The sequence below is a fragment of the Mesoplodon densirostris genome, chromosome 3 (genome assembly GCF_025265405.1).
Source record: "Mesoplodon densirostris isolate mMesDen1 chromosome 3, mMesDen1 primary haplotype, whole genome shotgun sequence".
Classification (NCBI taxonomy): domain Eukaryota; kingdom Metazoa; phylum Chordata; class Mammalia; order Artiodactyla; family Ziphiidae; genus Mesoplodon; species Mesoplodon densirostris.
In genome coordinates, this window is record NC_082663.1 from 67,926,397 (window position 1) to 67,938,671 (window position 12,275).

Consider the following 12,275-nt stretch of genomic DNA (forward strand, 5'->3'; position numbering starts at 1 on the left):
ATGTGTTTAGATTATTGAAAACCTGGGGTGATTTTCTTTCTGAATGTAATTTCTCTATGAAACTATGTATGGTATTCATTAAGTACTTATGTATGAACATTACCATACAGAGTTATATATACTGTGTATTATTGTACTTATTGGACAATTTAAGGAATTTTCAAGGGTAGTTTTGCTTAATTGTGATTGTTTGCCTTATTCACTGACTTTACAATAAAATTTAACCCCACTTTATCTACTTCTCCTTAGGAAAACCCAAAACAGTTTTTCTCTGTTTTCCTTCATCTGTGACCTTAATCACTCTTCTATACTGCAGTGATAGAAGGAGTAAAACGTACTATGAAGGCACAGAGAAGGGATATCTAATTGACACTTCTAAGGCCTCCTGACAGAGTAATATCTTTACTGAGATATCAAGGATGGGTGTGAGTTAGCCAGTGGGTGGTAGATGGTGGAACACTATTCCTAGAAGAAGATCACATGTGCAAAATTCAGGAGTAGAGAGAGAGGTAGAATGGAACATCAAACAAAATTCAGTAAGGCTGTAAAAGTAAGCTGAATCAGGAAAAGTAGGAGACAATAAAGTTTATTAGGAATTTTATCTTTTTCTTCAAGGCAGTAGAAGAGTACATGACTTGATCAAATTTGTATTTTTGGAACAATGCTCCTAGATATTTTGTAGGGAATGAAGTGTAACTGCTTTGGCCATTTATAAGCTATAGCAGTAATCTAGGTAAGATATTATGGACGTACTGGGGATGCAGAGAATTATTAGACAAATTTAAGAACTTTTTAGGAGGTGCTGATTGGATGTGTAAGATGAAGTTTTGGAAGGCATCAAGAATGATTGTTTGGCTATTGGCAAGTTGTAGGGATAATGGCATTATGAAGGCTTTGTCCTGAGACTGCACATTACGGAGCAACATGTTGAAAATGATTGCTAGACAAGCTTCATAAACATGTGAAGAGTATATATTCTAACGTGAAGATCTAACGTGAAGAGTATAGATTCATAATAAACTAATAACTTTCTGAAATATTATTTTCTTTGTCAAATCAATGCCTAAAATATTTTTTGCTCTTATTTGTTTACTTTTGAGTATTAAGATGAAAGAATATACAAATTATTTGTTTAAAAATAAACACTTTACAGGGTTTTTATTGAAAAAATTAAAAATCCATGAGCATTATGAAACAGTGTAAAATGTTTGGAAATGTAGATGTTTGGAAATGAAATTTCTGAAGAAAAACTTTCTCATTTGGGTAAAACATTTAACCCCAAACTAACTTAAAAGTGCTTCAAAATGGTCTGAAAGCACATTTCTTTTTCTTACCAAATTTAGATAATATTAAGGTAATCATTTTTTAAAAGCATAATAGGGCCTCCCTGGTGGCGCAGTGGTTGAGAGTCCGCCTGCCGATGCAGGGGATACGGGTTCGTGCCCCGGTCTGGGAGGATCCCATATGCCGCGGAGCGGCTGGGCCCGTGAGCCATGGCCCTGGGCCTGCGCATCCGGAGCCTGTGCTCCGCAACGGGAGAGGCCACAACAGTGAGAGGCCCGCATACCGCAAAAAGAAAAAAAAAAAAAAAAGAAAAAAAAAAGCATAATAACTTAAATTGTAGAATCAAGGCATTTTTTTTTCCACCGGAAATAACTATTTGGTCTAACTTCTCCACACCTGATTTTGTGGATTAAAAATAAAAACCTTCAGAATTGTTATGGGATTTACACTAAGTCATTAAGACGTTGATTAACAGAGTCAGGTTTAGGATCCTTGTGAAGTATTTTGCTAATTCTGTGTAAATGTTATCTTAGTTATTTGACCATTTGGCACATATTTTTTTCTTAATCCTTCTTAGTGAAAGTATTACTTTAATCACATTTGGTTTGAAAGATAGTTGGCACAACATGCCTAGCACCACAGATCTGGGAATCTCCCTTTTGAAAAGCATCCCACAGTTGTCAAGGGACACCTCGGAAATTTAACTTCATATTTGCCTCTTCATACAACTACTCCAAACTGGCTAAGTGATACCAGAGAGGCATTTACCTCATTGTAAAGGAGTTTAAATAAGTGCAAATAAAGCACTTTTTCTTAATGTATCAAAGTTATTCTAAATCTAAGATTAAGCAAATACTAGCACAATGAAGTGGGAAAGTCTATCATGTCACAGAACCACAGTCAAGTTCTTCTTCTTACCCCTGTGAATATTCAAAGAAAGGGTTTGTGCTGCAGGTTAATGACTCTTACCTACCCAATTCATCAGAAGAGGAAATAGAGGTAAGTTTAATGAGTTCATAAATCATTTGAGTAAAAGCTGATGTTATTGTCTTAGAGTGGACTCAGCACAAAATGTTTGTTTAAAACCTCTGGTTCAGGTACTGATTCAATAGAAACATAAAAAAAAAAACTTACTTCTTTTTTTTTTTTTTTTTTTTTTTTTTTTTTTGCGGTATGCGGGCCTCGGGCCTCTCACTGTTGCGGCCTCCCCCGTTGCGGAGCACAGGCTCCGGACGCGCAGGCTCCGGACGCGCAGGCTCAGCGGCCATGGCTCACGGGCCCAGCCGCTCCGCGGCATATGGGATCCTCCCAGACCGGGGCACGAACCCGTATCCCCTGCATCGGCAGGCGGACTCTCAACCACTTGCGCCACCAGGGAGGCCCTAAAACTTACTTCTTTTGGATATCAGCTTTGATGCTAACTCTAATAGTTTAGTAAAAGTATCTTACGAGTATTGTGTAAGAATGATTTTTCAGGATGAGTACAGATTCAGCAGAAACAGGAATGGGAAGGGTAAGGTTTTGAGTTCCATCCTGACTCATCATGACTGTAAAGAATCAAATAATTACTCAGAAATAGGCAAATTAAGTTGGTATTAATAGAGGGAAAATGTCAACATTTTTTATTTTGACTTGCTAGTTACACTAGTGATCTTGTCCTAGTTCTAACCAGTTCACCTAGAGTCACTGCAGATAATATAATGGTAACACATTATTAAAATAGAAACAAACTGGAAGATTCCCTGTATAATTTCATTAGTTTTTGTATTTCACTTATTTTTGTCCATTTTTTTCAGTTATACTAGTTCAATAAAATCCTCCTGAAGCTATGTAAAATGTCCAGGTTTTATTAAAAGTTGGCCAACATAAAAGAGGATGAAAATTTTAAAAAGCTTTAAATCTATTAAGAAAATGCTGGAAAAAATGTCTTAAGTTGACAGAAGTCCATACCTGACTCATGTACAACAATGAAAGCTTTATGTTGTCTCCAAACATTGCATGATGTAGGTCATAGGCAGAGACCCCTTCATAAAGCTGGTGAAAGCTGAAAAATTGTGGTTTTGTTTTCTGAAAGCTTATTAACCATTAAAATGACTTTCCAGTGTTTGTTATTTTGAATCATAAAATAATATAAATTGAAGGCTAATGTTGCTCTTTCATAAACTGCTTTTCCCTACTAATATTTTTATTTTCTTAATGTTAACTGGACTGGCAGCAGCAGGCATAGCTAATCGATAGTGTAGTATTTTATGTAGATTTAAAATAATTTTTTAAAAGTTATTTTTAACTCTATTAGTATTTGAGAATTTATGCCAATCAACTAACATTTATTGAGGAATTATTATGTATTAGAGACCATGCTAGTCCCTCTTATACCAACAGTGAATTAGACAAGCTCAGCCCCTGCCTTCATGGAGTTTTATAAATATTAGATAAATTATTAAAAGTATGATGAAATCTACTAAGGATGTTGTGGGGACTTATGAAGGACTACTAGTCTTTTAATTTTCTCCTTTGGGAAACCTACTTCAGAGCTGGCTGATACTAACAATTATGCTTTCAAAAGAAATACCCATACAAGAAAAAAAAAACAAACCAAAAACCCAGAATGAGAAATCAGGTTACAGTTGGTGTTTCATAATGAAAAAAGAGGAATTAAATCTTCACAGATTAATTTGGAAAACAGTAAAAGGTTGGAAAATTCTGCCTACCTTAGAACTTTCAAACCCGTGCCTTTATAGTTGCTTGTGTAACTAATGGCTTTCTTGCAAAAATAGTTGTGTCTTTCTGCCCTTCAATTATACACTTTTTGAATACATGGTGATGGTGTCTTTGGGATAGTGCCTGACACATAGAAGCTACTCAATAAATATTTGTTGAATAAGTGAAAGAATAAATGAATCCTTAAGATTTCAAGAACTGAGTTCATTTAATATTAAAATTCTTAGAAATATATTTTTAAGTGGATTGTTTTGTAGATATGGAACAAAACTTAGTATATTCAACTTATATTTTTTTCTACACTGTGAACACTTCTGAAGCCTGTATTTTATCTTTAGTGGCCCACCCTGCCTCTGACATTGAAAGTATTGGATTTCCAAAGATGACCTTTTGGGTTATCCCAGTGTCAGTAAGTATTTGTCATTAAGTCTGACTCCCATCTGTGCTGGCTAAAAGAGGAGCCTGACTTTTGGAAAAGTGTATGCACATGGATGTGTGTACATACATACACTTTTAAGTGTTTAGTGAGATGTTAATTATCAGTTTATTTGGTGATTGCTAATAATAGGTTAGACCATTGACCTTCCGTGTAAGATGGTCATCAGTTATTCAGGTTAGATTGTGAAAGCTGGGTAGAAACTGATTACAGATTTAGAAAAGGGCTATTTGACGGTGAGGAAAAAATAATGTTTGCTTGTTTGGTCAGATTAGAAATTTACTACCTCAAGATAAGTCACTTTAAGATACTGCTTATTGAAGTATGGTGTGACTAACCTTATCTAAGCTTTTTTTGCTTATCTTTATACCTGTCAGTAAGACAAACTACAGAGGCACATTGGTTGATTATTTTCCTTGGTGAAAGAAAGAGTATGTTTTTTGAAGTTTCAGATCTACTTAGGGTAGTATTTTAAGGTTTGGATTTTGGTTTTTCCCCTCAATATTTTACATCTTTCAAAAGAAAACACAATGACTTATTGATTCTAACACTTAATAAACATTTATGAAATGAATAAATGAATAAAATAGAAAAAAACAGCCACAGCAGGCTGGCTGATCTATATTCATAACAGATGATAGTTCTGTGACAGTTGGGTTATTTTGAATTTGGAAAACCATGAATTTATTTTAATTTTTTAAATTTAATTTTTATGTGCCTAAGAAGCTATAGAAGATAGCCTGAAAGTTCTTCAGATTCACCTAAATGAATCTGAGTATACAGGTGTTGAAGGGCACACACATTTTGTTAATAGTACTTATTGCTGATATCAAATATTTCTGACAATATCAAATATTTCTGACACTATGATTTATAAAACAGTTATATTATCCCATGTAATCATGGTTAATACATTTTTTCACAGAGGAACTTAGAGATTCTGTAATACGTCAAAGGTAAATGGCAGAAATAAAGATTCCAACCCAGGTCTTCTGATTGGATTTTTCCCTATACTTCTTCTGAGGTCCATAAGTAAATAAGTTTTGATTAAAAAAATAAGATACACATTTCAAAATAGGAGTTCAAGTCATCACATTTCTCATGTATAACACGATTGGGTAATTAGGAATATAGCAAACTATAAGGCATGGCCTCTAGCTGTTGAGTGTTCATAATCTATTTGGGAAATAGGAGATATACATAAAAAGAATAACAATACAAGATAGTATGTGGAAAATGAATGGTTCAAACTATAAGCCCTATAGAGAAAGGAGAGATTGCTATGGATTGGAACTACTAGGGGTGACTGAAATGACTGAAATGGGCTGTGCTGAAGGGGAGCACATAGTTGAGCCAATAGAGGATTGGAGGACATTCAAGACAAGGAAAGTAAGGAACAAAAAAGGAAGATGTTGGAAGCCTGGAGTCCTTGGAATAGTTTATATACTATGGTAGAAGGTTTGTGGGAGGTATGGTCAGAGAGGCAGGTGAGGGTCATGTTGTAGGGAGATTTGAATGTAGGACTAAGATCTTAGGACCTTATTTTATAGGTGATAGGGAACCACTCAAAGTTTTTTGTTTGGATATGGCATATTGTAAATAGCATACATTTTTTTTCTGCTCCAGGGACCTGAAGATCAGAGCCTTCTTCATTCAGTCATTAAAGAGCTAAGGAGCCATTGCCATGAATAACATGCCTCAGGACATTAATTTTTTTGTGTGGGAGGGAAGTGGGTTCAGGGGCTGGAGATAGGTGTATATGTTTGGTGGGGGACCAGAAGGAGAATGGTGACAATCTCCATTACAGTTCCATAGACTCTTTGTGTATGTGAAGATATGTATATTATGAAGAAGGAAAAAAATCCATAGATATGAGATAATAAAGAATCCCTAATAAAATTAATTATAAATCTGAAAAATGATTTTTAAAAATATCAATATTTAGGTGTTTAATCATCAGAGACTTAAGTTTACCAGGTAGTTTAACTCATGGGGCTTAGGCAGTTTAGCCAACAGTGTCATTTCACTTCAACATTGAGAGCACCCAGGAAGGCCAAGACTCTGCCCCGCTCATGTCTGAACCACTGCTGCCAAGCTCCTGTAGTTCTTCTATCAGATGAGAAGAAGTGTGGCTTTCTGTGGAGCCTCCTTTTACAATAACAAGGCTTGTGTAAAGATTCCCCATTTTCTAGATGCAGTGAAGCTAATTAGAAATTGAAATTCATCCCACAGCTCTGCCAATCAGTATTTCAGCTGTAGTAAGTTAATTGGCAATAGTTTTTTCTTTTCTTTTCTTTCTTTTTCCTTTTCCTTTCTTTTCTTTTCTTCTCTCCTCTTCTCTTTTCTTTTTTTTTAATTTCCTGGAAATGGTGAAAGACACATTGTTATGACAAAGAAACTGATGATAATATTAAAAACTGAGAATTCTGGTTGTGGAATCTCAGAAAAAAGCTCCCCTGTCAATATCAGATTCATACTCTTCTGCCTGGATTTGAAAGCTTGCAAATTTATTTAACATGTCTCTCTATCTTCTTTTTCCTTCCTCTCCTTACCTGCTGCCCATACTTATCCAGTCTCATTTCCTGCATCTTTTTCTCTCATGAACACTCCTCCAAACAGGCCACACTCCTTCTCATTACCCTTTGAACATTTGTTATTCTTTCCAACTATATTCAGACTCTTCCTCACAGCTAAAATGAATATGTATTACCTGGTAAGCTTAATATGAATTGATTTTTTTCCTTAAAAATGGCATGCAAAACTTGAAAGTGAAAACTTTATCACCATTAAAAATATGTAGGGTTATGAATAATATAGACATTTTGGAAGTTCCATATTTGGCTTTGTGTAGATGTAGTTCAGATATCTTCTGTTGTATATAAAACAGCTTTGCTTGTTTTGAGATCCAGAATCGTTGTTCAAGGCATCCAGAGTCAGAATAGAAATAAAGTATACAGCCTTGAGACCAAATGGAATGTGAGGACCAAACATCAGCACAAGTAGTGGAGAGAGGTGGGATGGCTTGAAATTTGAGGAGTGCTCGAGCTGAGCAATTTAACACGTAGGTACCAGATGTTTGGAGTAGCGCCTCATTTTCCTGGTTACTGGCATTGTAGTGCGAAGAGGAAAGGATAAGATGGAATGTTTTCCTTTTTTAAAAGGCTATATAATTATTATCAAAACTTCGTGTTAAAGACATATATATTAAGTGAATCTATTACAATATGATTCGTTATTGCATGTATGTAGTAAACTGAAGGGAAAACTGTTTCTCATGGTGCAAACACAAACCAGAAAAGATATATTTGGTTTAACCAGTAATTAAGCTTATATGGTAGTCATTTTTCCTTATGGCAGTGTTACAGAGAGCTACACTGTAACTGTAAAGAGAAAGGAATAAACATGGTGCAGTAAACTGACGTGAAACTCTTGGTTATACAAAACTCTTAAGTTCTTTGTGGTACATAATGGTAGCCACCAAGAAGTTTAAACTGTAGGAATAATAATTATCAGATTAGGTTTTCCCACATATACAATTATCAGCTAAATATTTACTAACAAGTAAAGACAAAATAATTCATGAACTTGTTCTATAAGCTTGAAGAAGTTCCAGCTGTGTGTCCTTTTAGGTGTTCCAGTCACCCCCTCATATAAAATGTTCACTTTTGACAAATATAAAGATTCCTGAGGTAGGAATGGCAATTTTTCCTGGCATCAGGCAACCATAATCATCCAGAGTTCACAACTAGACACAGAACTACTTGAAGATTTAGCACAGGGCATCGTCTCTAAGAGTAAACAGACCTCATTGGATTCTTATAGCCTGTTCATAAAATGGTGGGGAGTATCTCTAAAATATTTTAGCCAATTTTTGTATCTTAAATGCCTTTAATTTTACTCATGAGAGCTCATATGCAATATTCATCATGCATATTTTCATACCTTGTTTTCACCAATAGATACACATTTTTGTCATTCAGTATACTAATTAGTGAATCATCAGTTATTGAGATGTAAATAAAATAAGTGCCTCTAGTAGCCCCCTCAAGTATATAGACTTTATTATTAGAATCCCAGAAAACTACTCCTGGTCTGTAATTCTTGAGTAGATACCACGCTCTTACCAATACACACCTTTAATCACATTGAATTTTAAAATAAATTCTAGGCATTATAACAAATAATATAACCATTTGACGTATAAAATACCCTATTGGGTGCCAATGCGTAAGTTGTTACCTGGAGTTTTGAAATGAATGGCAGAACTTTTATGTAACTTTATTTTTTAAAAGTTCACCGTAGCTTTTAGTTTAAACTTAACATTCTTCCCTCATAATGTCTAACATGTCATTAAATGCAATCTTTCTCCATTTTACAAGTCTATCTACAGTTGAAGCATCCTCTAACTCTGATAATTTTGCTAGTTTTATTCATAGACAAGATTGTACTTTGTTGATTGCTTATGTGATTGAGTAAACCCTGTGTGAGAGCTGACTGGGTGAGAAATCAGAATTATCTTCCTTAGTCACCTCATAGCTTAATAAAAATCAGGGTATCATTCAGCTGGAATACATTCAGAGAAAACCCCCTTTTTTTTTTTTTTTTTTTTTCACGGTACGCGGGCCTCTCACCGCTGTGGCCTCTCCCGTTGCGGAGCACAGGCTCCGGACGCGCAGGCCCAGCGGCCATGGTTCACGGGCCCAGCCGCTCCGCGACACGTGGGATCCTCCCGGACCGGGGCACGAACCCGCGTCCCCTGCATCGGCAGGCGGACTCTCAACCACTGCGCCACCAGGGAAGCCCGAAAAACCCCTTTTTATTTAACTTTCTTTATTCCCAATACATTTTTAGAGGTTAATAAAATAATGTATAAGAAATCTAATGGAACTTACATGTCTTAATAACTTAAGCAGCTTTGGAAAGTAAAATATGCTTTGATGAACATTCAGTTAATATTTTATCAATAAGTAATTTGCCTACCAAGCAGAAATATTTTTTAGTTGTCATAATGATAAAATATAAAAGCAAAAGCTGGGCTTCCCTGGTGGCGCGGTGGTTGAGAGTTTGCCTGCTGATGCAAAGGACGTGGGTTCGTGCCCCTGTCCGGGAGGATCCCACATGCCGCAGAGCGGCTGGGCCTGTGAGCCATGGCCGCTGAGCCTGCGCATCCAGAGCCTGTGCTCCACAACGGGAGAGGCCACAACAGTGAGAGGTCCATGTACCGCAAAAAAAAAAAAAAACAAAAAAACAAAAAAAACCAAGAAAAGCAAAAGTTGTGTGATTTGGGCAAGTTACTTAACCTCTCTAAAGTCTTGGTTTCCTCATAAATAAAATGAAGTTAGTAAGTACTTCACAAGGTTAAAGATGAATAAGATAATATTTACAAAACCCATAGCAAAGTGTCCAGCACATACATTCTCAAAAATGGTTGTTAGTTCCAGGAAAAAAAATCCAAAGAAGCATTTCAAGAGGGTGGTCAGTAGTGTCCAAGTGATGTCAGGTTACTCAGAGAAACCTGGACTGCATAGAATGAGAACTCAAAATGCAGACTTTTCTTCTAGAATGTGATATATGTGTGCCTGAACAACTACTCACTCTGCAAATTAGCACACTAAAATTAATAGGGCTTATGGGGAAAAAAAGTTAAGTTTTGGGCAGAGCACTTAAAGTCTATGCAGCTTTACATTGTTGTTGTTAGTTTTCCAGTTACAATCCTAATAAAAACATCAACTCCATTAAATCTCTAACAACATTTGCACCAAGCATCACAGTCGGCTAACCCTTTGCATCATCATACTTCCTTTTAAACGGAGGAGATAGGAGGTATTGAATGCATTTGATTACACTAGTTTCATCAAAATTAAACATCTGATTTGAGATACAGGGAGAAATGTCTTCACAGCTCTTTAGGTGTAATTGCAGCTTCAGCAGAGAGCTTAACTTTTGAAAAGTATAGGGTTCTTGACTCCACTAAACCAGCCCGTTTGTGCTAACGGGATGGACTTGTATAGGATTTTTAGACACTCATCTCCACTTTTTAAGGCCTTTATACATTGCTAAGGTTTTCTCTTTAATTGGGGTGAAAGCTTGCCCCTGATCACTTTTAAACATTAACAAGCTGGAAAAAAATCATATGAACCAACAGGACATCCAGAGTCCAAATTATACTGATATTGTTCATGATTTACCAATAGCAAAGGAGCTCTTTTTTACAGAAATATGTGTTATAGAAAATATACTGTGTATTGGATGAAACAATGAATATTCTGAACTCCCCTAAAGCTCTTGGCAATTAAGTTTTTCATAGAGAAGGAATATAAATCAAGCCTGTTTCTATTGTTGCTTCTGTTTCATGTATATCAAACATTTTTCAGAGTAATTTAATGGTTTAGCCACATTAGAGACATCTGATAGTATTTTCTTACATTTTTCTTGTGCTTATTCCCTACAGTTGGCTAAAAAGTTTATGAAAATTATCTCTGGATCACTAGAAGTCCCCATTCCTGCTAACAATTACTGTTTTGCTGTCAGTTTGATTCATTATTTCCATAGCAGTATCCCCCCCACCAAATACCTTTTAGAGTTGCCTCTAATTCAGTTTTATCTATGCATTTGAGAAGGTTGTTGTTCAAGATAGGCAAAGACTGTTTTGATCACGTTGTTCCGTGTGTACAATATACTTCAGATTTTATATTGGTATTAAAGTATTATATACTATCTAACTAGCTCACTTCACCAAATCTGAATAAATTAAAAAGTAATTTTGCTATATTTCAATGTGTCACTTTATATCAGTGCTCAAGCGGCAAGTTGATACTGTGCTCAAAAATTATATGCATAATTTTGTTGGGTCACATTTTTATGTGATTTTATTTTAGCTACTGTAAGAAGAGATGATTCCATTATTTCAAGTCCTGATGTCACTGATATTGCACCAACTAGAAAGAGGAGGCAGCGGATGCAAAAAAATCTTGGGACAGAGCCTAAAATGGCTTCTCAGGAGCATCAGCTTCAAGAAAAGGAAAAGTAAGTCATTTTATTCTTTGCCAAATAGTGAGATGACATTTAAAAATCTAATATATAATCTTAAAATTATATTTTTATTTCTGAATTTACTTATGGCTATTTTTAAGAACAAAAATTATGATTTTGGAAATTGTAAAATGTTTGAATCCATTTATTTTCTCTGGTTTTTGGTTAATTCCTATTAATATTTAAAGTGGAAGTGCTAAAAATATAAGTAAATTTTTTTCCTTGTGGTTTTATGGATTAATTAGAAATGGCATGTAGGATACTAAAAACATTAGAATCCAGCTTGTGTTCAGTAAAGAACTTCGATCGAATTTACTGCTTTAAAGAGACTCATAGAACATTCGGCTTAGCCACTTGATTTGATTATGTTTGGTATTTTTTCAAGTAAAATGTCTCTTTGTAGTAATCAATTTATTCCTATTAGATTTTGGAATTATAAACTGTATTTTCGCTGTTTTTCACTTTTTGCTTCAGACTTCCCTCCTTCAGTATACATCCCAATTTAGTTGTCATATGTTGAGGTGTTGGGATAACTAACATTTCATTGCAGTAAAACAGTCTGCATTTATAAGGAATATTATCAGTTGAATCCAAAATGAATGTACAAATCATTTGTACGTGTGTGTGATATATATATATATATATATATATATATATATATATATATATATATGCCCTAAGGTTTTATTTCTTTTTCTCTAAACTTTTTATTAATTTAGCAACTGGTAGTTGAAAAATAGCCTTGTGACAGATGATATTACAGACCACTGGTATTCAAAGTATAGAATGAGGATCTGAGGGT

The 12,275-nt window shown here is 35.1% G+C and overlaps 1 protein-coding gene across 4 annotated transcripts in view; it reads left to right on the forward strand.

Moving 5' to 3' along the window:
- XRCC4 (X-ray repair cross complementing 4) overlaps window positions 1–12,275 on the forward strand; it is a 391,068-nt gene that overhangs the window by 176,526 nt on the left and 202,267 nt on the right. For all 4 annotated transcript variants that reach the window (XM_060093120.1, XM_060093117.1, XM_060093118.1 and 1 more), the window contains exon 7: window positions 11,320–11,467. In XM_060093120.1, coding sequence (XP_059949103.1) covers window positions 11,320–11,467 — 148 coding nt within the window. The remainder of the gene's footprint in view (window positions 1–11,319; window positions 11,468–12,275) is intronic.